The sequence below is a fragment of the Alligator mississippiensis genome, chromosome 3 (assembly GCF_030867095.1).
Source record: "Alligator mississippiensis isolate rAllMis1 chromosome 3, rAllMis1, whole genome shotgun sequence".
Lineage (NCBI taxonomy): Eukaryota > Metazoa > Chordata > Crocodylia > Alligatoridae > Alligator > Alligator mississippiensis.
The window spans coordinates 591424-617176 of record NC_081826.1 but is presented as its reverse complement, the minus strand read 5'-3'; the positions used below and the strand labels follow the sequence as shown (position 1 = coordinate 617176).

At 63.2% G+C, this 25753-nt stretch overlaps 1 protein-coding gene across 2 annotated transcripts; it reads left to right on the top strand.

Moving 5' to 3' along the window:
• The first annotated feature begins 345 nt into the window (after positions 1 to 345).
• NRBP2 (nuclear receptor binding protein 2) lies at positions 346 to 24826 on the top strand. 2 transcript variants are annotated; one of them, XM_059723591.1, is made up of 19 exons: positions 346 to 563; positions 7249 to 7371; positions 7747 to 7848; positions 8069 to 8158; positions 8781 to 8821; positions 8905 to 8999; positions 9292 to 9315; positions 9571 to 9654; positions 9804 to 9859; positions 10390 to 10485; positions 11251 to 11383; positions 11523 to 11625; positions 11787 to 11837; positions 12218 to 12353; positions 15260 to 15313; positions 16215 to 16278; positions 17469 to 17524; positions 18843 to 18907; positions 19058 to 24826. In XM_059723591.1, exons 1-19 carry the CDS (start codon positions 399 to 401, stop codon positions 19134 to 19136), a joined length of 1617 nt encoding a protein of 538 aa, XP_059579574.1. In that variant the 5' UTR covers positions 346 to 398; the 3' UTR covers positions 19137 to 24826. The 2 variants fall into 2 exon arrangements, with proteins under 2 accessions (XP_059579574.1, XP_059579573.1); XM_059723590.1 differs by having other exon boundaries at positions 9804 to 9892.
• The last annotated feature ends 927 nt before the right edge of the window (positions 24827 to 25753 follow it).

Genomic DNA, 25753 nt, shown 5'->3' with positions numbered 1-25753 from the left:
AGGGCCAGGGCCAGGGCCAGGGCCGCCCGAGCCGAGCCGAGCCGAGGGCAGCCGCGTGCCCCGCACGGCGGGGCGGGGCGGGGCCGGGCCGGGGAGACAAGGCCCGGGGCGCCGCCAGCTGCAGTGGGCGCGGCCGGGGGCGGAGTGGGGGGGGGCCGAGCAGCGCCTCCGCTCCCCGCCGGCTCGGGGGGGGGGGCCGCCTGGAGCCGCTCGCGGCCCCGCACCGCCAGCGCGCCAGGGCCGGGGCGGGGCGGGGCGGGGCGGGCTGTGGGCGGGGCGTGCTGCGGTGTGGGCGGGGCGGGGCGGGGCGGGGCTCGGGGCGGCGGCAGTGGCAGTGGCAGTGGCAGCAGTGACAGCGGCGGCGGCGGGAGCGGGAGCGGGAGCGGCAGTGGCCGGGCATGTCGGTGTCGGTGTCGGTGTCGGAGCAGGAGGCGCGGCGGGCGCGGGCGCGGGAGAAGGAGGATGAGGACGAGAAGGAGGAGGAGGAGGAGAGCGAGGACGAGGACGAGAGCGAGGTGCTGGAGGAGAGCCCGTGCGGCCGCTGGCAGAAGCGCCGCGACCAGGTACGAGCCGCGCCGAGCGGGGCCATGCCGGGGCACGGGCCGGGCCGGGCCGTGGCGGGGGCGAGGACCCCGGGACCCGGGGGGGGCCGGGCGGGCGGGCGGGCGGGCGGTGTGAGAGCGCGGTCCCGGGTCCCGCGGGCGGAGCGCGGGGCGGCCGCGCCGGAGCCGGGCGGGGCGGGGGGGGGCACGGGTGGCCGCGGGGCGCCGTCCTGCGCTGTCCCGCCCCGGGCCCGGGCCCGCTCCCAGCGTCTCGGCACCGCTCTGGCTCGTCACCGTCCTCCCAGAGCCCTCCTGGCGCCCGGCGCCCATGCCAGCCCGGTGCAGCGCGCCAGGCGCTGTACGTCACGTGCAGGCGGGCACGGTGCGTTCGGGGGCCGTTGCCGCGCGCCTGGGCCCGGCTGCGCTGCCCGGGTGTTGCCCCACTACAGCGAGCGCTGCACAGCCCGCCTCAGCCTGCTCCCAGCCCGGGCCCGTCGGGAGGTGGCAGGCACCGTGCCTGCCCTGCCTGCTCCCTGGGCCATAGGGATAGGGCCAGCTCCTGCAGGGCTGCAGCGCGGGCAGTCCCGGAGCACAGGCCTGGGGCCTCGGTGCAACCAGCACGTGCAGCCCCGGTGCAACCAGCACGTGCAGCGCGGGCAGCCCTGGAGCAAGGGGCTGGGGCCCCGGTGCAACCAGCATGCGCAGCACGGGCAGCCCCGGTGCAACCGGCATGTGCAGCGTGGGCAGTCCCGGAGCACAGGGCTGGGGCCCCGGTGCAACCGGCATGTGCAGTACAGGCAGCCCTGGAGCGAGGGGCTGGGGCCCCGGTGCAACCGGCATGTGCAGCGCGGGCAGTCCCGGAGCACAGGGCTGGGGCCCCGGTGCAACCAGCATGCGCAGCACGGGCAGCCCCGGTGCAACCGGCATGTGCAGCGCGGGCAGTCCCGGAGCACAGGGCTGGGGCCCCGGTGCAACCAGCATGTGCAGTACAGGCAGCCCGGGAGCAAGGGGCTGGGGCCCCGGTGCAACCAGCACGCGCAGCACAGGCAGCCCCGGTGCAACCGGCATGCGCAGCACGGGCAGCCCGGGAGCAACCAGCACGTGCAGTGCAGGCAGCCCCAGAGCAAGGGGCTGGGGCCTTGGTGCAAGTGGTACGTGCAGCGCGGGGCTGAAGGTGAATTGGAGGCTGGAGACGAGGCAGGATGCGAATCGGCTCCAGGGGAAGGAGGGCCAGGCAGGCTTGTCTCCCCTGGGGCCAGCTCTGCGCCTGGCCCTGGCTGGGAGCCCGGCCCGGCCCGGCCCGGCCCAGGCGCTGTCACCCAGCCTGCGGTGCAGGATCTCCCCCGTGTTGGAGCCACGCCAGCTTCGTGACAGATGGGGCCACACCGTGCCCGGGCAATGACCCTCGCAGCCCCAGCCGGGACCACGCAGCCTGACTTCCTCTGGGACGGCTTCCCAGGCAGGCCCTGTCCCGGGGCCAGGCAGCTGTGCTGCGACATACGCTCCGCCCAGGGAGCGCTTGCACTTGTGCTGCCTGCTGCCAGGGACCCCAGCCACGGCCTGGGAAAACTCCCCCACTCCCGGTTTACCGGCAGGGAGGAGAGGCTGAGGAGCAGCCCCAGCAAGAGAAGCCCGGCCTGGGCGTAGCCGGGACCCTAGAGAGAAGGGAAACGGAGCGAGGGGATTGCTGGAGTCCTGCAGCGGCTCCCTCTCCTTCCCTCTCTCCTCTCTCTCTTCCCCCCCAGCGCAGGCCCTGGTTATTTTCCTGTTGTCCAGGCTCCTTCCCCCCTCTCCCTGGGCCGTGACTGCTGTTTCTCTGGCCTCGCTGAGGTTCGCTGCCCTCCTCATCCATCGTTGCCAGCGATGCAGCATCCCGGCCTCCCCCTGCCCCGTCGTACGGGACATGCAAAGCTGGTGCCGCTGCCCGCGGCCCCCGCGCTCCCCCGTGGTCTTGGGCTGTCCGGCAGGCTGGAGCCCTGGCCGGCCGGCTGGGATACGAGCCAAGCCAGTTCAGCATCCGACACTTGGCTGAAACGAAAACGTTTTCCATCTCATGTTCTCTTCATCTGCGGATGGTGTAACTGGATCAGACACAGGGAGCAGGTTTATCAGGCACCGCAGACCCGGCGCTGCGCGTTGCTCTTGGCCTCTTCAACTCTCGTGGACTTTGCCTGACGTCTGGCTTGGGCTGCGGCAGAGAGCGCAGGCCACGCTGGAGGGCAGGGACCGGGCACCGCGCACAGGGTTGTTCCTGAGCTGCCCCCGGGAGTTTCCTGGAGGCGTGCAGGATTGCGAGCGAGCTCTGGCAGGCAGGGCAGGGCGGGGGTGGCCTTGGGCGATGCCGTGGGCCCCCGCTCCGGAAGGCAGCTGCCGTGACATGTTCCTCTGCACTTGGCTGCCGCCTCCCCACCCACCCACCCACCCACCGGTGACAAACAGCCAGGAGGCCTCATGGCCTGGGGCACCGGCACTGACTCGGTGCAGCAGAGGACTGAGTGCGTGGATGGTGCTGGGGGCTTTGCGGCTTGTCCCCTTCACCCCTCGGGCGCACGTTGCCTGCGGGACTGCAGGGGCATGCTCAGGCCCCCCGAGCGCCGCCTCCTGTAGCCATGCAGCGTCTCCTGGGCTCTGGACTCTCCGTGGCTCGGCAGCCGCTGGGCGCTCCCCACTCTCCCACTGCTGCTTCCTTCTTTTACATATGCCTAAAAATAGCTCCCGAGCACTGGCAGCCACCCCCTCGGTGCAGAGCTGCGGTGGCGGCGGTGCTGCACAGAGCAGCCAGGTGAGCCGTGCAGAGAGGCAAAGGGAGGGGAGTGCCAAGAGCTGCGAGGACCGAGGGATGCAGCTGGGAGCAGAGCTGGGCACGGGGTCCACGGGGCAAGGAGAGCCCTGCCTCGTCGGCGTCGTCCTGGAGGAAGCTCTGCGAGGAGCACGGTCTGCGTCATCCTCTGTGTCTCCCCGAGGCCCCGGGCGCTTCCTTGGTGACTGAACACAACGAGCCCCTTGGGAGCGCAGCCACAGCTGCAGGCTCGCCCTGGCTCGGGGGGGGGATGTGCTTCCCCAGCAATGCGCTGCTCCCTGATCCGTTCCCGCAGCTCCGCCACATCCCAGCCAGGCTGTCGGGGTATCGCCGGGGGGGCTGGCACCGTGTGTGCCGAGGGAGTACTGTTGTCCCCCTTTGCAGTGCCGGCAGCCACCGTGCCAGCCCCTTCCACGCCTGCTGAGCTCGGTGCTGGCGTGGCTGAGCCAGGCTCCGGGCGCAGCGGGTGCCCCTTGCCGCAGGGACGCGTGGTTGTTGTCTGCAGTGTTGATGGGGCGTGTGTCCAGGATGGGCCTGCGACGTGCTGCCCGCTCAGCGAGGGCAGGTTCGCTACCACGTCACTCCCCCGAGACCTGGAGGCGAAGGGTCACGACCTGGCATAGAGATGCAATGCACAGAAAGTGTGGGGGGAGCAGCGCATTCTCCCCCTTCGTGGCGTTTGCTTTAGCCCCTTCTCCCTGCCCCAGCTGGGGACATGGCAGGCCCCCGGGTCCCCCTGTCCTGGCAGCATCCAGGCCATGGCAGCCCTGCACGTCGGGATCTGAGCTGAGTGCTGAGGGTGGAGCTGGGTGGCTGGCCTGCTGCGGAGGGTATCGCGCCTGTGCAGGGCCAGCGGGACCTGGGGTTATCACTGGAGCCAGGCAGTCGGGCTCGTGTGACGCCCAGAGAGCGCCGGCGTGGGGGCAGGGACGTGACCGCAGCAGGGCTGGGGGAGGGAGGTGTCACCTGCTGGGCTCTGCCTGCTGGAGGCAGCTGCGCGGGTGGGGCAGCAAGGGCTTGGGCCTGCGTGCTGCCAGGTGCAGGGCTGCCCCTGCTGTGACTGCGATGCCCAGGGGGGGAAGCGCCATGCTGCTGCCCCCAGACCCGCTGCTGGGTGCAGGCTGCGCTGCCGCATCCCGGGTCCGGCTGTGCAGGGCAGCCCCTGCTGTGGAAGGACTCCCGGCAGATTTGGGCGCCCCGCTGGTCCCCCTCCCCAGCTGCCCCCATTACAGCTCTGGGCCAGGAGCGTGTCTCAGCGCTGGGCAGAGCTGCAGGGCAGGTGGGTTTGACCCCTCTGCTTCACAGGCCAGCACAGAGGGGTTTGGCTCCCGGCTGCCCCTAACCAGCCCCAGCCCCAGCGACACGTACGGGGCAGGAGGCTTCTCCCGGCCGTGCCCTGGCAGAGCACAGGAGCATCTCCTTGCCTCCAGGCGGCCCCAGCTCCTCCGTCGCTGCTGGTCGAGGGCCCGTGGAGCCCGTTTCCACTTTGCTCTGCTCCCTGTAGGTTTGTCTCCAGGGCCCCGGTCCTGACGGGCCCCTCGCCCTGCCCTAGTGCCTCATCCCCTCCCCAGCTGTTCCCACCCGTGTCCGCAACGCAAGGCCCCTACGGAAAGCCGGGGTGGGAAGGAGGTGGCTGGCTCTGTTCACAGGACCCCCATCCTTGCAAAGCAGGGCAGGTGCTGCCGTGAACATTGCCTGCGTCTTCGTCCCCAGCCGCAGGGACGCGGACGCTGAGCCTTGCGTCGCACACGCACGCGTCCCCTCCCCTTGGGCGGCTGCGCTGCACCTGCACCTGTTTGGCCCCAGGTAGCAAGAGGAGCTGTGACAGCCGCCTGCACCAGGGTTCGACGAGCTGCTGCGTCTGGGGTTGGACGAGCACTCGCCTGAGCAGAGTGCGTGCGCCTGGCCACGGGCAGACCTGAACGGTGGGGAGCGAGCGAGGGGGACCTGCACCAGTTTCTCCTGCCCGCTGGTGCAGAGGCCGTGCGCAACAACCGGGAAAACGCGGCGGCTCCTCCGTGCTGCGTTCTGTCCTGGCTCGGCGCGTGGCTCCCAGGCCAGGCTGGCCGCAGACCCCCGCTGCCCCGGGCGAGGAGTTTGCTTCCTGCACTGAAGCCTGGCCTGGTTGTAGGGCGCCGGGTGCTCCTTGCGCAGCCCCCGCGCGGTCAGACAGTCGCCAGCCAAAGGCCGACAGGCCCCGCTGGGCTCCCGGCCGCCTGTGCGGGCTCTGGGGGAAGCCCCACCCGAGCGCCTCGTCCGGGGAACAAAGCAAGCGGCTGAGACCTCCCGGCACGGCCAAGCATTTGCCTGGAGACCGAGCCTGGTGCGTGAGTGCGCAGCCTGGACAGACGGACGGATGGACGGCTGTGTCCCAGAGCCGTGCTGGCCCCGTTGGCCACGCTGCACTGGAGTAGCCCTTTGCTGTGGGCCTGGGCCCTGCCCTGCAGCCTGGAGGTGGCTCATGGGCGCGTGATGGTGTTTGCAAGGTGATTTTCCAGGGAAGGTTTGCAGGAGGTGGGGCCAGCAGCTCCCAGCCCCATGGCTGGGGTGCACCACACGCTCCCTGCTGAGCTGCTTCCTCGGCCCCTTGATCGAGCCCCCAGAAGCCGCCAGCTGCCCCCCATCCTGGTGCGCTCAGGGTGGGACACTCGCGCCTGCTGCCCCCTCCCATGCACGCGCCGGGCCCAGGACGGAGAGGAGCTGGGGCCGTCCCCAGGGATGGGGTTCCCGGGGCCGCAGGTCACGCTGGAGGCAAGTGATCGGGGAGCTGCACACGGGCCCCATCCATCCCCCGCCTGCTGCATGCGAGCTGCCAGGCTGCGCTCCTGGTGCCCTTGCGCCCGCTGCCAGCACGCGGGGAAGGAGCTGACCCGGGCGGGCCAGGCTGGCTGGCAGCATCCCCAGTTTCTGTGCTGGTCTTTGTGTGAAACACGTGGAGCCGGGGCGGGCAGAGAAGGGAGAATAGAGGCGCTTTGTGCCTCGCTGCTGTGGGAACAGGCCACGGGCTGCCTGCCCGGCCCCGCCACCCTCCCAGCCCACTGGGACTGCTGTGTCATTCCTGCAGCGCCTGCGCCGTCCTGTGCCGTGCTGGGACAGGCTGCCCGGGCCACGCCGGGCCTGGCGATCGGACCCTGGAGCGTGGGCTCATGTCCCGGCTGCGGGAAGTGGGGAGTGATCCTGGGCCTGCGCCGCCCGCTCTCTCGGGGGCCTGGGGCGATGCACGCTCTGGCCCTTGACCGTGGTGCTTCCCCCACTCCCTGCCAGGCCTGGCTTGGGGGCTGCCCCCTCCCCGGTGGCCCACAGGCCCTGGGCAGATGGAGCAGGTTGGGGGAGACCAGGGGGTCGGGCTGGGTTCGAGGCCCGATCCTGCCAGCTGCTGGGAGTCTTCTGAGAGGTGCCTCGAGTTCTGCCTGCTCTCTGTGCAGCCACCGTGCATGCACGTGGGCATGGGTGCCTGCACACTTGTGCACACGTGCGTGACAGCGAATGTTGTCCTCTCCCCCAGGGGTACAGAGAAGGGGGCTCTGGCCCTGGCTTTGGCTGCAGGAGCCCTTGGCCCCCGCGCAGCCTCACCCCTGCTGGGGTTTTCTGTCTGTCCTCAGCAGGGAGCAGCTGGGGTGGGCACTGTGGGGAGCTGCATGTGGGGGCGCGGGAGCTGCCCCCCTTGCTCTGGGGAGGGAGCGGGGAGGAGAGGAGCGTGCATTCCCAGGGGGAGATGGGGGCACATCCCTGCCCGGCGCGGCGTGGCACGGCGCAGTCCCTGGCGCGGGAGAGGGATGCATGGGGTGCTGGCGGTGCTCCCTGGCTGAGCGGTCCCTGCCTGATGGCCAGGGAGCCTCGAGCCCCGCAGTCCGGCCGGGAGCAGGGCTCTGGCCGTGCAGCCTCACACCCCGCCGGTTCCCGCAGGTGAACCAGGGGAACATCCCCGGCATCCAGAGCACCTTCCTGGCCATGGACACGGAGGAGGGCGTGGAGGTGGTGTGGAACGAGCTGCTGTTCTGCGACAAGAAGGCGTTCAAGGCCCACGAGGTGAGTGGCTCCTGTCCCCACGGGGCAGAGCCAGCTGGGAAAGCCCCCTGCCCCGCCAGCGCCTGGAGAGCCTGGATCTGCATGTGCCCATCATCCTAGCTAATTCACAGCATGGGCTCCCGGGCCAGGGTCTCGGCAATAGCCAAGCTCTTCTGCCAGCGCCCACTGGGGCAGTCCGAGGGACCCCGGTCGTCCCCGCTCCCTGGGCCAGGCACCGAGCTGCTCTGGCTCCCTGCTCTCCCAGAGACCCTGTGCAGCCCCCGGGTGCTCTGTACCCTCGAGACAGCCCTGCGCCACCCTCCCCTGCTCCCCAAGACCCTCTGCCCCGGCCTGCTGCAGCGGCTGTGAGATGCCCCTTGCTTGCTGTCCCCGCAGGAGAAGATCAAGACCATGTTCGAGCAGCTGGTGCTCGTCGACCACCCCAACATCGTGAAGCTGCACAAGTACTGGCTGGGCGCCAAGGACTCCAAGGCTCGGGTAAGGGCTGCTGGGGGTGTTGTGGGGTGCCTGCCCTGAGGGGTGTCAGTGCCGGCCGGGGGGGCCGCAGGGCTCCAGTCCTTCCCTGGCCAGTCCTAGATCCAGCCCCCGGGGCCGGGGGTGGCTGCGCACGGGTGCAGACGGGGCCCTCCGCAGACTGTAGGGCGGGCAGCGCTGTCCCGGGCACTGGCCCGCTGACGCCGTGCGCCCGGCCTGCCAGGTGATCTTCATCACGGAGTACGTGTCCTCGGGGAGCCTGAAGCAGTTCCTGAAGAAAACCAAGAAGAATCATAAGGCCATGAACGCCCGGGTAAGACCCCCTTCCTGCCCTCCTGGCAGTGGCTGGGGGGGGTGCGCACGTGGCATAGACAGGTGCAGTCGGTGCCAGGGGGAGGAAGCCCCCTCCATGGATCTGGGCGCAGATGCCCTTGCAGGGACAAGCCTGGGGCCCTCGGCCCCGCTCCCCCCGGTGCTGGGCCAGACCAGAGACCAGCTTCCCCACCCCGACGTCTGGGCTCCCCGAGCCTGGGCCACAGCCCTCCCTAGCCGGGAGTGTCGCCAAGCACCAGGCGAGCTCTGGCTCAGCGCTGCAGGGCTCTGCTCCTGGCCGTGCTGGTAAACACCGCTTCTGCTGCGGGCGCCGTGCCAGGACCCGCTCCGTGCAGGCAGCGTCGGGTTACAGGAGAGCCTGTTCCCTGCTCGTGTGGGCAAGTCCTGGGTCCAGGGACAGACACGGCTTCAGAAGTGTGCACATGGCCTTCGGCCTGCCAGTGCTGTCCTGAGCGGGAGCCAGCAGGACAGTCGGGGCTCGTGTCTCCTGCCGGCTGCAGGCAGCACCGGGGCCCTGGGGCTGGGCTCCCCCGTTGGGGCAGCGGGGTCCCGGGTGCTGATCAGGCTCCTCCGTCCATGCGGACGCTCCCATCTCTCCCCAGGCCTGGAAGCGCTGGTGCACCCAGATGCTCTCAGCTCTCAGGTAAGCCCCTGCCCCGGGCTGCGACCCCCGCGCTGCCCCAGGCCCGGCTGCAGCCAGCTTAGCGGGGCCGGTCCTTTCCGCAGCTTCCTGCATGCCTGCGACCCACCCATCATCCACGGCAACCTGACCAGTGACACCATCTTCATCCAGCACAACGGGCTCATCAAGATCGGGTCAGGTACTGGCAGGGCCGGGGCCGGGGCTGGGGCTGGGGCATCGGTGGGGGCAGCAGTCAGGGCGAGGAGGCTTCCCTGGCTGGGCTGCTGTGGCTTGGGTGAGGGAGGGGAGTGCCGGGCCGCAGCGGGGGGTCTGCTGGGCTGACGGCCAGGGGAGGGCGATGGCCCAGATGGACCAAGTGGCTTGCGAGGGGCTGCGGTGCCCAGTGTGCCAGGGCTGGGGTCATGCTCTGTCCCCTCTCGCCCCCGCTGCACCGTGCCACGCTGTCGCCTCTGGACCTGCCCCGGCTGCAGTCTGGCAACGGGTGTTTGTGAATGGTGAGTATCCCCCGGCGGGCACTGTTCCTGGCACTGTGGGGTGTCCTGGGTGCAGCTCCCCCCAGCACGGGGATGGGCCTAGGCACCGCAGGCCTGGCATGGGTCGCGGCCTGGCCCCAGCCTGTGGGGCACGGGGGCATCCCCCTGAAGGAGGGGGCGCAGGGCTCTGCCGGCCCAGGCAGGCTGCACCGCCGGGAGCAAACGTAGAGGCGCCTCGAGCCGGCTGAGACTCACTGCGCCCGTGCCTGCCCGCAGCCCTCCCCGACCACCTCCGCAGCCCCATCCGCACCGAGAGAGAGGAGCAGCGCAACATGCACTTCTTCCCCCCGGAGTATGGCCGTGAGTTCGAGTGCCGCGGGGGGTGGACATGGGTCCGGGGGCTGTGGGACAGGATGTGGGGCAGGTCCACAGGGGAGGCAGGGGCAGGGGCAGCACGGAGCAGGGGAGCCGGCACTGGCCTGAAGCCCTGTGGTGCGGTTTGGTTGCAGGAGAGGCTGACGGGACGGCTGTGGACATTTTCTCCTTCGGGATGTGTGCCCTGGAGGTAGGGAGCAAGAGGACCCTACTGCAGACCAAGGTGCCCCCCTGCCCTTCCCTATCTCCCGAGCCTGCGGGGACCTGGGGCCCGCGCCCCTGTGGCCCCTTGCTGCGATGGGGAAGCTCCAGGCAGGGCGCGGCCCCTGCCAGGACAGCATGGGAAGCCTGCCCCTGCCCTGTGCCATCCTGAGGCCGCTCTCCCGTGACGGCCCATCCAGCCCCGTGGGCAGGCACAGCTGGCCTGCACCCTCCACCTGCAAGGCATGGCCCGTCTGCCCTGCGGCCATGGGGGCAGCTGCTGCCCCAGGGCTTCCCACTGCCCTCTGCGGTCCAGAGGGAGACCAGAGCTGAGCAGAGAGGTGCTGCACAGAGCTCGGGGACCCAGGAGACGGGGGTGAGCCGGTCACGGCCACCGGGGCACGATGCCCTCGTGCAGTGGGGGAGGACGGCAGTGGGAGCCCGAGAGCATGTGGGCCCCAGCCCAGGGAGCGGGACTGGGGGGCGGCAGCGACACAGCTGAGCTCTGCTCTCCCCCAGATGGCCGTGCTGGAGATCCAGAGCAACGGGGATGCCCGGGTCTCGGAGGAGGCGATCACTCGGGCCAGGCACTCCCTGGACGATCCCAACATGCGGGTGAGCAGAGCTCCGAGCCCGGCCAGGCAGCTCCGGGGCTCAGCCTGTCTCTGGGGTCCCACGGCTGCCCCAGCCTGTCCCGGGGGCCTTCGGCCACGCAGGATCCCACCGGCAGGCGGTCGGGGGCATGCAGGGGCTGCTGGTCCGCGAGGCGTTGCAGGCAGGTCAGGTCTCTGCCTGCTCCAGGATTGGCAGGGGTAGGACCTGAGACTGGCAGCAGAGCCCAGCGCATGGTGCCTGGAGCACGGCCTCTGGGCCTGCCTCTGCCACCACCGAAAAGCAGGCAGGAGCAGGACCCGGCGTGTCCCTGGCCAGCGCTGGGCTCCCCCAGCTCCGCCACCAGCCCCCAGGCTGGGGCTGCACACAGACCCGCCCAGGCAGACCTGCCGCAGCCCCCGCAGGCTCTTGCTGCCTCGTCGGGACGCGCGCAGGCAGTTGTGGAGCGGGAAGCCAGGCCATCCCCACGCACGCGCTCCCCTGGGGATGCTGGCAGGCGTCACCGGCTGTGCGCGCTGCACGTCCCGGGGATGCTGCTGTTGGAACGGAGCCGCGGAGCCCCATGCGGGGGCCCGCCGTGCCGTGCCGTGCCGTGCCGTGCCGTGCCGCTGCGGGCAGGCAGAGGCTGGGGAGGAGACAGGGCTGGCCGTGGGGCTGCGGCAGGGGAAGGCCTCTTGGGAGCAGCAGGCCATGGGGACCAGGCCTGTGGGGGCAAGGGATGCCAGAAGACGGTCCTTTGCGCCTCATGCCCCTGCCTCCCCCTTCCAGGAGTTCATCCTGGCGTGCCTGACCTTCAACCCGGACAAGCGGCCGACGGCCCACAACCTGCTCTTCCACCGGGTGCTCTTCGAGGTCCATTCCCTCAAGCTGCTGGCCGCACACTGCTTCATCAACAACCAGTGTGAGTGGTGGGGGCACGGCAGGGGCGAGTGGGCCCAGTCTGCTCCAGAGCAGGGCTGAGGGCCAGGCACCGGGCCCCCGTAGGGAGGAGACCCCGCCGGAGCGCCCAGCTCAGTGCCGCTCCCTTGGCCTTGCTGTAGACCTGATGCCGGAGAACGTGGTGGAGGAGAAGACAAAGGAGCTGGATCTGAACATGGTGATGGCGGAGATCCGACGCGAGGGGCAGCCCTCGGTGCAGTGGAGGTGAGAGCCGGGGAGGGGGCATCCCGGGGGGCGTGGGATGGATGGGGACTAGGAGCCCCCATAGCCCACCCAGGGAGCCGGCTGGTCCCAGCCTCCCGGCCCCGCCACCCCTGCTCCGTGCTGTGCCAGCCCCCACGACGGCCCCTTCCTGCCTCCCTCAGGTACTCGGAGGTCTCCTTCCTGGAGCTCGACAAGTTCCTGGAGGACGTCAGGTGAGAGCAGGGCCGCGGGTGTCTCCCGAGCCCCGGCCGTGTCTCGCGCGGTGCAGGGGCTGTCAGGCAGGGCCCTCCACGCCTGGGCTGGTCCAGCTGCCAGTCCCGCTGGCTTCTCAGCCGTGCCCGGAGCCGCGTGGGGCTGCCACCCTCGGGGCAGCGCGCCCAGCAGCGCGGGCTTTGGCTGAGGGGCTCTGGGCCTGTTCCCGATCTGCCCCTGCACCTTTCCTGAGCTGCTGCCTTGCCCTTGGTGGAGCTCAGGCCCCGGGCTGCAGTCAGAGGTGTCCAGGGAGCGGAGGGACTGCCCCAGCCCTGACCCTGGCTCGACTGCCCGCCTGGGCTGGCGTCGGCTCCTCCTCACCTGTTTGCATCTGCGTCAGGAACGGGATCTATCCCCTGATGAACTTCGCTGTGACAAGACCCCTGGCGCTCCCGCGGGCACTGTCCCAACCCCAGGAGGACCCCCAGAAAACCAAGACTCCTACCCCCGAGCCCTTCGATGTGGAGACGAGGAAGGTGAGGACGGGGCAGCGGCTCTTGCTGCCGCTGGGGGAGGCACCCTCACGCCCTCGCCCTGGGGACCGCTCTCCCCCTGGCCTCTTGGGGCTCCCCTCGGGACGGGGTGGAGGCAGCCCGTCCTCAGGCCAGACCGGGAGCAGCCGGCCTGGTTCTGGCTCTGGCTCGGCTCGTTTCCCAGCAGGTCTGTGCACCCTCGAGGCTGGGGTGCGGCTCATGCCGGAAAGGCTGCAGGGGGGCTCCGATCCTCACTTGGCTCCGAGGCTACGGCAGTGTCCCGAGACCACCGCTGCGCTCGGGCCCCTTGGTGCTGGGTGTGCACAGAGGGCGAGAGACAGTCCAGCCCAGGCGCTACAACCAGAGTGGGGACAGTCGTGGTGGGTGGAGGGCGCCCGGCGGTGCGGAGTCACAGACCCTCACCACTTGTTTCGCGGAGTCACTGGGGTTAGTACCAGAAGGGACTGCTAGCCTCGTCACCTTGGGGCTTGGTCCTCGGGTCTCTCCAGTGCATCTAACAGTCCTCGCTGCAGCAGGTCACTGGCCACCATTGTCCCCCACTTCCCCTTGTCGCTGCACAACTGGCCTCCCTGCCCGGCGCGGCGTTAGACAGGTCAGACCAGGGCCTGTCTGGGATGGTTCGGATAGGGGCGGCCCTGCCTTGGGCTGGGGACTGCAGTAGCAGTGCCCTCCGGGGTCCTTTCCAGCCCCACTGCGCTGTGCTATGAGCTGTGGCTACCCCCACGGGGAAAAATTGTGCCATCCTCCACTTGAATTGGTCTGGATCGTGCTTCCGGCCACTGGTTCCCATTTCTCCGCTCTCTCCTGGCTCCAAAACCCTTCCGTACCCAGTGTTTCCTGTCCATGAAGGTGTTTCTATGCTATAATCCAATCACCCCTCCTTCTGGATGATAACCTAGAGACTCAGCTCTTCCCATCCCTCTTTTGAAAGCAAGTGACTTGGAGAAGGGCACCTTGTGCCCAAAGCTTGTCTGATGTCTCTCCCAACTCTGCGTTGGTCCAAGGAAAGATGCCACCAAAAAACCCCTTGTTTCTTGCACATGTTCTGGACTGTTGCAGCACCAATGCTCTGGCCTCACTCTCTCTCGGGCATCTTCCCCAGCCCTCAGACCATTTCTGAGGCTCTCTTTTGCAGGCCTCCTACTTTTTAACAATGTCACAAGTAGATAAGACGACCTTCCTCTTCCTGTTTGCTGCTGCCCTGCAAATAGTGGTAGGAGCGCAGAGCTCGTGCTGAGCTGCATGTCCGGTGTGACCCCTCGCTCCTCGGCCCTGGCTCTGCAGAAGGCTGCCCTCTGCTCTGGCATCCAGCTGCAACTGCTGGTTCCCAGGCCCGTAATCTTGCTTTTGGGGAGGGCTCGTCTTGCCAAGAGATTGCGGTTTCTCTGCACCACTGCCCTGTCCTCCTCCTCCTTCCCAGCGATCTTGCAGCATTATCTGAATCCCGCTGAATCCGAGCAATGCTGAGCCATGACGGGCCCAGCACCCGGCCCTGCAGAACCCCCCAAAAACGCTGCCTCGCAGGGATGATTCCCTGCTGGCAGCTGCTTACGGAGCCCCGGCACGTAGCCAGGTCTTAATGCATTTGACTTGTGCTACATCAATAGTCGATGCAGCTCATTTGTACTGGGACTATCCTGTGCTATCAAGTCTGACACGAGGTCTAAGTACCTTTATTTCCAGGAGGGCTGTCCAGCTTCTTAGTGGATGGGGGCTGCGTCGATGGGTCCACACCAGCATGGGCCACAAGTCCCCCAGGCGCCCCCCCGCTGCACTGAGCCTGCAGGTGCTCCCTACCCCCGTGGCACCATGCACGTGGGTGCACGGGTGCAGGTGCCCCAGCTCCACCTCAGCTGCCACGAGGGAGCCATGGGCTCCCCCAGCACCGTGGGCTGCGTCGTGCCCCTCCGCCCACCCCCTGTGGCTGGGCAGGAAGCAGAAGCTAGAGGGAGGGGGAGCCAAGAGCCTCCAGCTGTTGCAGCTGCAGCCAGAGCGATGGGGGGAGCTGCCAGGAGTCGCACACGAACCCCTCGTGGACCAGCTGGACCGCCCCGATCTGCCCGGGTGCCTTTGTCAGCCAAACAAGCGTCTTGTTGAAGGGTGGCAGGAGATGCCTTTGGCAAGACCCATTTCCAAGGAGCCACCTGCTTTAACTGGTTAGTCATCGCGTTCCTACTATTTGAATCCTACGTTATGGCCACGTAGTCCTGTAGGAGCTTTCCCAATGTCTCGCCTGCCTCACTGGTGTATAAATGTCCAGGATGTCCTGCTTATCCTTTCCGAATCTTGGCATGACGTTATCGCTCTTCCAGTCATCTGGAATAGCGGTGGTATTCCAAGATGTGTCCCAGCCAAAACCGGGAGTGCTTTAAAAGGAAGGAATGGACGCGCCAGTCGAGATAAGGCAGAACTTCTGCAATGTAGAAAATTGGTAAGGGAAGATAAAGGTATCGGGGGTGGGGGGGATGCCGTCGCTGACACGTCCTGAGTGCACTGCGGTCAGAGGTCTCTGGACTGCTGATGCTCCTGCTTCATAGGGGTGCAGCTCGAGGTCCAGGATCATGTTAGAAAAGCCTCATAACACAACTGCCTCCTGCTCCTGCCTCTAAGCCAGCTGGCGACCAGGCTTGTTGCTCACTGGAGCCCAGTCTTGAGGGTCAGATGTCGCCGTGGTACAGACGTGGCTGCGGCTGTGGAGTCTCAGGATGAGCAGGCGGAACGGGACTGCGCTGGGGCACCCACAGCCACTCAGTCAGGCCTCGTATGCTGGGAATGGGGCGGGGTGGTAGGGCGTCCGTCAGAGCAATGCGGTCATGCAGCGTGGCCAGCGACAGGCAAAGCAGAAGGAGGGGAGATGAGTGTGATGACGTGGCCTTGGTGTCTCCTAGGTGGTGCAGATGCAGTGCAACATGGAGCTGAACGAAGACAAGAGTCAGTGGCATGTAAGTGAGCAGCGCCGGCTCTGTGCTGCCCGCTCCAGGCTGCAACGGGACTGATAGTGTTTATATAGCAGCAGCACCCCGTGGCCTCAGCAGGCTTGGGCCCATCCTGCCGTGTGCTGGGTGGACATGCGGTGCCAGGGAGTCCACCCTGGCAGCGCGGCCCACGCAGGTCCTGTCCGGTGGGCAGGTGGCTCTCCGAGGCAGTGGGGGAGACAGTCCCACAGATGAGTGTTTCCCAGACAGAGGTATTTGCTCTTGGCTTTGCTTCAGTGTGAATAAATCCAACACTGATTTCCCCAGTGGCTTCTCAGCCCAGCTCCCTGCCGTAGGCTGTCTGGGGGCGAGCAAGGCAGCAGCTCTCCATGTCCGCTCCACCTCCAAGCTCCCTGCTCTCGCTGCCCAGGCCCTGCACGCACCCAGCCCCAGCAGGGAATGGCTCTGCTCCTGGGCTGCTGGTTCATGTCCTGGCGTTTCGGGGTACTGACAGCGCAGATCGGCGCGAGGAGTCTCCCTCGGAGGGGGGGGCCGTGTCTGTGGCCCGGCCGAGGTCTGAGGTGCTCTCGTCATTGCCGACAGGCAGCACTAGGGCATTTCCCAGCCAAACCGACGTTCTCCGGGGGCTCCTTGGTGCGTCTCTGCCTGGTCCTTTATCCCTGAGGTCTCGCTGGAGGCGGGGATCCTGGGGCTCATGGCCGGGGCTTCACATGTACACGTGTGTCTCTCTCTGACCCCACCTGTCTCCATTTTAGCAGCTGTATTTCAGCTGTGGGCGAGGAAGGGAACAGTTCCGCTCCTGATGTTCACGCTCAGCCTGCCACAGGGCACAGCTCGTGTACCCCAGCCGCCGGCACGGCCCGAGCGCCCGCGCCGTCCTCTAACACGCGCCCTTTCCCGCCCACAGCTCACGCTCCTGCTGGTCCTGGAAGACAAGCTGCACCGGCATCTGAGCTACGACCTGCTGCCAAGTAGGTGCATTCGTGAGCATCCTCCCTTGGTGGGGTGCGGGGGGGACGGCGGCCCATGGGCTGGATCCTGCCCAGTCCTGGAAGGACATGGCCTGGGCTCCAGTGAGCTCTCGGTCTGCTCCCAGGCTGCTCCTCCTTCCATCTCTGGGAGAGGGCAGGCTGCGTCCCAGCACCCAGGCAGCCGGCACTGGACACTGCGTGAGTGGGGAGGGAAAGCAGGCGCCTGTAGGTTCCCTAGGGAGCTGGGTCACCTCTGTGACACCCCTCAAAGCTGCTGGTCCCTCCTGAGACCATGGACGCAGCTACGCTGAAAGGAGAAAGGCCGTGAGCGAGTGGTGAGCTGTGCTTCTGCAGCACAAATGCTTATGGGAGGTGGCAAAGCCCACGGCCAGACGCCCCACTTCGGCTCCCACGATGGGAGCTCGTCTGCAGCCTGTGCCTCGGGCTGAGCCGGAGCAAACGGGCCGTTTCTCAGCCTCTTGAAGGCTCCGATGAAGCGTAGCGGCTTCTTAACCTGGCAGGGGAAATACCACGTATCTGTGTCCATGAAGGCAGTTTTCCTGAACCGCACCGCAGGTGCACTGCTCTTCTGGCGTGGTTCAGTGCCCGCCGAGGTGCAGCTGTTTTAAGCCCAGTTTATGGAAATGGGAGTCTCCTCCCTTGCTTGCTCCGAGGGCCTTACGGCTAAGGGCAAGCAAAACGCGGGGGCATCCGAACCCCAAGCCTCCGGGTTTGGGCCCGCAAGTAGGATGCCCACCAAAGGTTTTGGAAACATCTGAAGCCCCGGTATGGGTGGAGGATGTTTGCCAGTAACGGTTCTGGACTCTTGGACTTGGAATCAGTTTTGGCTAACTTGGCCGTGGATACAAATTTTTTGAAAATGGGCTGTTTCTTCAAGGGCGCTCTGCCGGGACTGCCCCGCTCTGCCCGTGGGGCGGGATCACATGAAGCTCGTTTCCCCCCAGGGCTCAGGTGAGCACTCGCCTGCAGATGCTCTCCCTGCCCCGGGGTCGGCCGGCTGTCCCTGGGCCACTTGGCAGCACCTGCCCCGAGGCCAGCGGCTCTGCTCTGGCAGACGCTTCCGGCTGCGCTGCGCCCCAGGGCGGTGCATGACATGAGATGTCACGGACGGAGGGGAGGGGGACATGAAAGTTGCTTTTTCTTGCCTCACGTCATCCCTTTTTCCACAGCTGACAATTCCAAGGATTTGGCCATGGAGCTGGTGCACTACGGGTTCATCCATGAGGTGAGCTGCTTTCACGGCCCTGGCCAGGCCCCCTCTGCCGGGATAGCAGCACGAGGCCCTGTGCCTGCCCTGCATCCCTGACCCCAGGGCTCTGAGTGCTGGAGAAGGGGGCGAGCTTGGGCTGGAGACGCTGCTTCAGCAGACAGACTCCCCCTTACATGGCACTGACCTGGGCACAGCGTCAGGGGCACCTGAATGCCAAGGAGTTGCATGGGCAGAGAGGCCAGGCAGCCTCCTGCCTCCCACTGACACTGGCCCGGGGGGTGGGGGATTTGGGTGCAAGGCCCCACACCCGTCTCCCATGTCCCCGAGGGTGCTCGTCGGCTGCAGCACTAGGTCTGTGGCACCAGGCACAGCGTGGGCTGGTAGCATTTGCTGCTGACGCAGGTTTGGGTCATCAACAGGCCAGAGGAGGATCAGGATATTGCACAGGAAGAGGTCCCAGAGGACCAGACGGAGGGACAGGGGTGCAGTGTAATGCTACAGACCGCAAGGCGAGGACATAGGGAACAGCAGCAAGTTCCTGCTGCCAGCTACAGAGTGTAAATTGGAAACAGCTGCGGGGAAGGACCTAGGGCTACAGCTGTGAGAAACAAAACTCCCCTGGGCAGCCGCGGCAGGCAGGGAAGCATGAATGCTGTCGTGCACGGCCGTGGTGCGAACTGCTCTGGACACCTCGTACCATCTGCCCCCCTTCGAGAGAAGCACTGAAGTGGGGCAGTGCAGCAGCCGGGGCTGGGCTGACCCAGGGGCCCTCGTGGGTCCCTGTCCCTAACTGCAGTTCTGAGCTGACTTTGTCCAGCCTGTGCCAGGCAGCTGCTCCAGCCCTCCCCTTTCTCCTTCAGTCCCTTCCCACCAGCTCCACTCCATACCCACCCTCTGGGGTCGTCCCCAACTCGGTCCCCCTTCCCTTCCCTTCCCTCTCCCCTCCATCAGCGTGACTTTGTCCTGAGTAAACCCACCCATAACCTGCACCGAGCCATGCACCAGGCATGTTGTTTCTGCCATTGAGCTGTTTGCCCTCTTCACGTTACCCCTCATCCCTGCGGGCACATCTGACCTGGCCCTGCCTCAGCTGTGAGCTCTGTGGGGCAGGGACTGCTGCTACCACGGTTTTGAAGCACCTGGCCAACGGCTCTCCCCCAAGAACTACCACGACCAACACCATCAATAATACATCCCTAGTCATGCTTGCAGTCTCCCCCTCCTTGGTGAGACGGCAGACAGGAGTTGGTGGCTTGGTCAGGCGCTGAGTAGGAGAGCGCAGGGGAGGCCCCTCATGCAGAACCAACTAACTGTGCTTGTTCCTGGCTCCTAGGATGACTGCGAGAAGCTGGCCAACTTCCTGGAGAGCACGTTCCACAAGTACTGGTCTGCTCCCTTGTGAGTCCCCTCACGGAGGTCTGGGGCAGAGAGGGGCCTGCACAAGAGGAGATGGGAAGTGTGCTTGGCTGGAAGGAGCCGTGAGGGTCCCGACCAAACTCCCCCCTGCAGAAGTGACCTGGCCATTCATTCCCGGCTGTGTCTCTACAGCCTGCACGAGGGATACATCCTGCCCTGGTTCGGAAAGACAACGGCAAGAGGAGGAAAGATCAGCGAACAGGAGGGATGACACCAGTATCACTGCAACTAGGAATGGGCACGACTGCACCCTCCAGTCCCCACCCAATGCAAGTGAGGGAGAGTGGGTGGAGGAGTATGTGTGGCACCTGCAGCTGGGGCATGGAAGATGTCCCCCTCCTGTCCCTCCCCGCGGCACGTGGGCCATTGGCCTGCAACGGGGGGAGCTGAACTGTGGGCTGGTCAGGTTAAAAAAATGCAGATAGGTATGAGGTGTGCATCCACCGCAGTGCCGCCCTGCCCTGCCCTGCCACGTCCCTCTGCCTGGCTGTGCCCCGCTGCCCTCTCTGCTATGCCGCCAACTTCCTGTGCTGCACCGGCTGCCTGTGTGCTGTCAGCTTCCCATGTTGCCGTGGCCGCGTTGCACTGTGCCACCGACTCCCCGTGCTGCGCCGGCTGCCTGCATGCTGCCAGCTTCCCTCACTGCTGCGGGAAGCTGCATCCTGCATCCTCTCACTGCATCCTGCTGTGCTGGCTTGCCATCCAAGCTGCTTTGCTGAGCTGTTCTGGCCGGGTCTGGCCAGCCGTGTTGCATGTGCAGACTTGCAACCACTGCCAAATCCATAGGTCTATGGAAAGAGCGCACCTGACCACGATACACCAAGTGACGTGTGGTGTCTGTGGATTAAGTACCATCCATCACCATTACATGGAGAAGCTGCGATGTTGCTTCTCTTGGGCCCAGCTGGCTGGGCAGGAAAGACAGGTAAAAGGGGGAAGAGGAGGGGCTGGGCGGAGAAATGTGCTCCAGCTGTTTGGTCCTGGTGGTCTTCTGACTTGTGCCATGGCAAGCCTGCGCTTGACTCTGCAAGCTGACAGCTTCCTTTGTGTCGCAGCTGCTTCCTTTCCCTGATGGCTTACGCTCAGCTTTCTCAGCTCCATCCCCTGGCTGACATGTATCACCAACAAGTTCCAGCTTCATTTCTCCTGTACTGTATAGTGACAAATCCATTAGCTAACCTCTTCACTATGCTGGAAGCACGGGATGGGCCAGACAGGCACAGGGGACAGCCTGAGGTTCAGGAATGAAGCACCACTGCATGAAAGCTTTCTGGCTGGCCACAGCAGACTGTCAGCTCAGCCTCGAGGCTTAGGGATTTCCTCAACTCTTCCCCCTAAAATTATTTTTTCATGGGAAAGTTCTCACTAAAAACCCAGTGCCAAAGAACCCCAAATGTGTCATGAAGTGAAACACAGACTGCAGTGTGCTTCAGCGCTGCGAGCTGACAGATTGTTCTGTACGCACAGAAAGGAGAGCTGCAGAGCACAACACAGCGACTGGCCTAGGAACCGAAGGCTTGTCACGCTGAGCCTGCGCTGTAAGGCACAAATGGGCTTTGTGACGTATTTGCTTTCTCCATGCCCAGCTAGTACAAAACCAAGCCCTGAGCCTACCCAGTGTGCCCAGCACACACACGAAGTTAGTAGTGAGCTCACTGGTTGATTAAAAACCAGTGCAATTCAGAATGCCGCGACTCGACTGCCGCAGTTTCTAACTCCTTGATTCAATAAACAGCGACACAGCCTCTTCTGCAAAGGCAGACTGGAGGCAGAGATCTGAACCTTTAACTATTACAACATATGGTTTAGCCTCTTCTTAATGATCAACCTTCATTTGATCAACCTATGCCATGGTGTTTACTTTGGGAGGCAGCAGGGAGGGCAGGTAATGGAAAGTTCCACAAAGGCCTCTGAGGCTTGTTTTCAGGTTTGCCCCATTGTTGTTTCACTTGTTAATTAGATCAAACCAGGTTTCCACAGAGGCCATCCCATTTCCTCTGCAGCTTGCAGCCTGCCACGTCCCTCTGAAGCCTCTTTCAATTGCTTTGGTAAGGCAGGTGCCACTGTTGAATCGCTCGTGTAAGGTGTGTGCGAGTTATCAGGAACTTTATGGCCAGAGGCACCTTTATAGTCATCTGGTCTGGTCACGGACCTGCCTCCTGCCCACCGCTTGCAGTGAAGCTGTAGCAAAACTTTTCAAAAGACACATCTTGATGTAAAGACTCTAGGTAAAAGGTCAGTTGCATCGCTAGGTAAGTTGTTCCAGTGGTCAGTTACCTTCACTCTAAAAATATCAAGTGCCTTATTTCCTCTTGAATTTATCTAGCTTCAACTCCCAACCACCGGATCTTATTATGCCTTTGTCTGCCAAATTAAAGAGCCATCTGAAATCTCCCCACTGTACAGGCATCTATGCACCAATTAAGTCACTTCTCTGTCTTCTCTTTTTAGACTTAAACTTATTAAATCTTTTGCTGTCAGGCCAGGTTTCCAGACACTGAATCATTTGCGTGGCTCTTATCTGAATTCTTTCCAGCATCCTTTTTGTCAAGATCATTTCTGAAGTGTGGACGCTGGGGTGAGATGTCATATCCCTGCAGCACTGGAACAACAACGCTTCATACTGATGAATCACCCCCTTCCTTCTCCTTGATATGCCCCAGCTTATACATCGAAGATCTTGTCCCCTGCATCGCTGCATCATACTGGGGTTCTTGTTCTGCTGGTTTCCTAATGTGGTGCTAGGACCTCTGCAGTGACAGTGAATCCCAGGACACAGTCCCACATCCTCTAGGTGTGACCCAGAGATCTGATGCTGCATTTTCCTGTGTTTAAAATTCCTGTTCAAGGAAGTTCACCTGTTCTCGCATCAAGAGCATCCGGGAAAACTAGGGCGACACGTTGGGGTGTCGGGGATCTGTTCCACTGCACAAATGCCGGGCTGCCATATGGTCCCACAGAGAGCGCAGCTAGTTGTAAATCGGAACAGCTCTGGCTCCTCTACCTTGTTTCAGGGCAGGAACCATTTCAGGTGGAGAAGCAGGAAGCCAGCTGTCTGAGCATCCTTGATTCTCTTGCGCCAAGTGACTGGTGGAGAATAGAGCCTGGCCCCATGTTTTTAGCATTAACAAGCTTACAGCTTTCTTACCAAGCCTTTGCCTTAGGGCTGCTCTTCCTGGTTCATCAGGATTGATCCTTGCCATTTCTGGATGTCTAGGAGACTCCTCCTGGATGAAGCTGATGCTGAAGAGCTGCCAGGAGGCCTGGAAGAGGCACCTTGGGGCACATGTGTACTGCCCCTGTAGCGATACTGAGACCCCTGCCAAGAAGCAAGCCCTGTTGCGTGCTGAAAAACATGTACTTGCTTTTTGGCAGGTGCCCAAAGAGCTGTACTGCTGCAAGTGGAGCCTTGGGAATGGGCTGCGCAGCCCTGAATCGCTCTAATGGGGAGCGCGACACACGTGTGAGCGTGCAGTGCACGTGGACAGGGCCGAGTAAAGGGAGCTTGGCATCACTGCGGAGATGCTACAGACATAACCTAAGGGCAATGGCGTGAAAGCATTTCCTTTCTTGGATCAGACTCCCCGATTTTCTGTCCTTCCAGTCTGACACTCAACTGCATCTGGAAGAAAGCTGAGAGAAACTATTTTCTTTATTTTTTTTTGAGGTAATCACAAATCCTTCCTCTCTTGTTGTCTAATGATGCTAAAAGATGTTTACATTTTGTTATAGAGGAAAATACCTTTGGATATTATCGAAGTTCATGTAGCTCTTGGTTTCCTACTTGATTTTCAACTTCAGGCACATTTTGTGTTACACAAATTCATCGTGAAGTTTGGTAATCACTAACTACTAATAATTTACCTTATTGATCAGCAGCTTTTGCATTAACTAGTTAGATGACAAATCCATTCATGGAAAACAAGAGCATACAGCCAGAATACCAAGAAACAAGATGAGCTGTCCTGCTTTTGATACAGATGTGTTATCGACTGTCCTGCCCGCTTTCCAGACTATTTTAGAGCCTCACCACCACTGCTGTAATTCTATCTATTTCCTTCTCTTTGATCTCCAACAACAATGGATTCCAGCTGTGCCCTCCGCTGTCATCACTGTCAGGATCCTGGACGACCCTATGAACTTTCCCGATAGGCTTCACAAGAACTTGGATATGCTTGTCACTTCCCTTTTTATTTTCTTAAATTAACTAGTATTTTTATTCACAGCTTGCAATTAGGAGTGAACTTCAAAACATGTAAAACATTAACTTCACTTGATAATTCAGAAACCTTGGAAGTACAAAAAAATCTAAACAACTTAAAAATGTATATTATTGACTTTAGAAAAAATCATCAGTCTCCCTGAACACACTGCTCTGGTGCTCCACTCTGCACAAAGATGGTTATCCGTGCCAGTCTGAAGACAAGCAGAAGCCAGGGCAGGATGGCATCTTTGAGATGAACAGGTTCAGAGAGGCATGACCCCTTGTAGGCAGTGCCCTGCTTTGTCAGGTGCTACGCACTGTGTGCTGGCTTCCCACGTGGAGTACGGCCCCTGGACTCAGTCCTGCAGTTCCACGCCCGCTCTTTTAACTGGCCCTAGCAATCTGAGACCGCGATGTCCGGCAGCAGTGAGGTGTCTCCAGGACAAGGTACCTGTTGAGCAGCAGAAGGCTCGTGAGCACAAGGGCAGATTTCATGGAAGCTTGTCTGGGGGCATAATAATGCCTGTCCCTCCCCCCCCGTATTTGGGATTAAGCGCAAATCTGCCCAGCCTCACTTTCCTTCAGGAAATTCTTCACAACCCACTGCAAAAATCCAAGCTACTTCTCTTCCAAATGAGGCAGAAAGAATTATTTCTATTTATAATCACTTGGAAAATACATAATTAGCACCTATAGAAGTAAAAACCATCTGTGTCTTCAAGCTGTGCTATTCCCTTGCAATCATAATATTATTGCATGTTCTAGATCCTACATATTTCTCTGTGAAGTCCCAAGGAAATCAAAACCACCACACTTATCCCGGTAGAGTTGTTTTAGAGGTGACTGCGGCATGCGTGGTAGCTTTGTGCAGCGGGAAGTGCCGACTCTCACAGGCTCTCTGCAGGGTGTGGTGACATTTTGTTCTGCATCAAATCACGGGCTCCATCTAAGCAACTCAGATGGAGACTGGGACCCTTTGCACCTCATTCCCCAGAGTAAGTGCAGCTGACAGGGATTGCTTCCCCCGCACTGCAGCCACCTGCAGCCTGCTGCGGTGTCCTGTGGACATGCTGAAGCCAACACTGAGAGATGAAGCTTATCTTGGAGCAGAACATGTAGCAAAGACCTCTGTGAAGAGTTCAAAGTGAATTATTTGCACTGCAGAGGATACAGATCCTGCCACCACTTTGTTCTCAGGGCTTTGAGTGGTGTGGACCCTTCTGTAGGAGAAAACCTCCATCTAGGTTCAAACACTTGAGCCTAGCCCGCTCCATAGCGCGATGCCATTCTCCTGCCCCCAGGCATGCATGCAGCTTCCCCCCTGGCTTTTGACATGAAGTCTCTAGTTCTCCCTCACTTTTTTTTTCTGCTAAGCATCATAGTAGCAGTAAGGAGGGCAGGGCCACTGGACAGGACAGGGAGAGGATAGGCATGCATGGTGGGCTCTGCACCCTCCATGCACCGCGGCATAGCTCAAGGTGCTGCATTCCACGTGGGAGTGGGAGGGCTGGGGGTGAGAAACCCGAAACGACTGTCTGGAGGGTGGGCGTGAGGGCACAGGCTCCAGCACAGATTGAAAGGGGTGACTCAAGGTCCTGTGGGGTCTGGGTGTGGGCGGTCCACACGTCACATGAAATGATGTCTTGCTCGTCTCTATATTCTGTGAATGTGTCAATAAAGTAGTTGGTATGAGAGAACTGACGTGCAGTAACTCCTTCATGCTGCTACTCTGGCCGTGACCTGGCAAGAGCGGGGAGTAGCAGGGAGCAAGTACGCTAGGGTCTCAGAAGCTGGCTAGGAGACGGCACTGGAGAAGGATCCGTGGACAGGCTGGAAATACTGACGGAGAGGAGGAGACCCAGGAACAGGAGTGACGTGAAGATGAGCAGAGCGGGAGCGCAGTAGTCTTGGGCACTGGGAAGCGAACGAATGCCATTACTGTGGTCTCCGGTGGTTGTCGCAGAGTGGTGGTCTCGGTCGCAGGGGAGCAAGCGAACGCCTTTACTGCGGTCGGGTGGTCGCTAGGGAGTGGTGGTCTCGGGCATGGGGAAGTGAGCGAATGCCGGTGCTGCGGTCTCAGGTGGTTGTTTCAGAGCAATGGTCTCAGGTGCTGGGAAGCGAGCGAACGCCGCTGCTGCAGTCTTGGGTGGTGGTTGCGGAGCGGCGGTCTCGGGCGCAGGGAAGCAAGCGAACACCGTTGCTGCGGTTGGGTGGTCGCCTTGGAGTGGTGGTCTCAGGCGTGGGGAAGCAAGCGAACGCCGTTCCTGCCGTCTCAGGTGGTTGTTGCAGAGCGGCGATCTCGGGCATGGGGAAGCAAGCGAATGCTGGTGCTACCATCTTAGGTGGCCGTCACGGAGCGGTGGACTTGGGCGCGGGGCAGTGAGCGAATGCCGTTGCTGCTGTCTCAGGTGGCAACCGCGGAGCAGTGGTCTCGGGTGCGGGGAAGCGAGCGAACGCTATTGCTGCCGTCGCAAGTAGCCGTTGCGGAGCGGCGGTCTCAGGCACTGGGAAGCGAGCGATTGCCGGTGCTGCGGTCTCGGGTGGTTGTTGCAGAGCGGTGGTCTTGGGCGTGGGGAAGTGAGCAAATGCCGGTGCTGCCATCTCAGGTGGTTGTCGCGAGGCGG

Bases quoted from the DNA above. Each gene is read 5' to 3' on its own strand.
- NRBP2 (XM_059723590.1), top strand. From the start codon at position 399: ATGTCGGTGTCGGTGTCGGTGTCGGAGCAGGAGGCGCGGCGGGCGCGG. The intron at 9,893-10,389 runs GTGCCCCCCTGC...GCTCTCCCCCAG, and splicing joins GGACCCTACTGCAGACCAAG to ATGGCCGTGCTGGAGATCCA. The intron at 11,384-11,522 runs GTGAGTGGTGGG...GCCTTGCTGTAG, and splicing joins CTGCTTCATCAACAACCAGT to ACCTGATGCCGGAGAACGTG.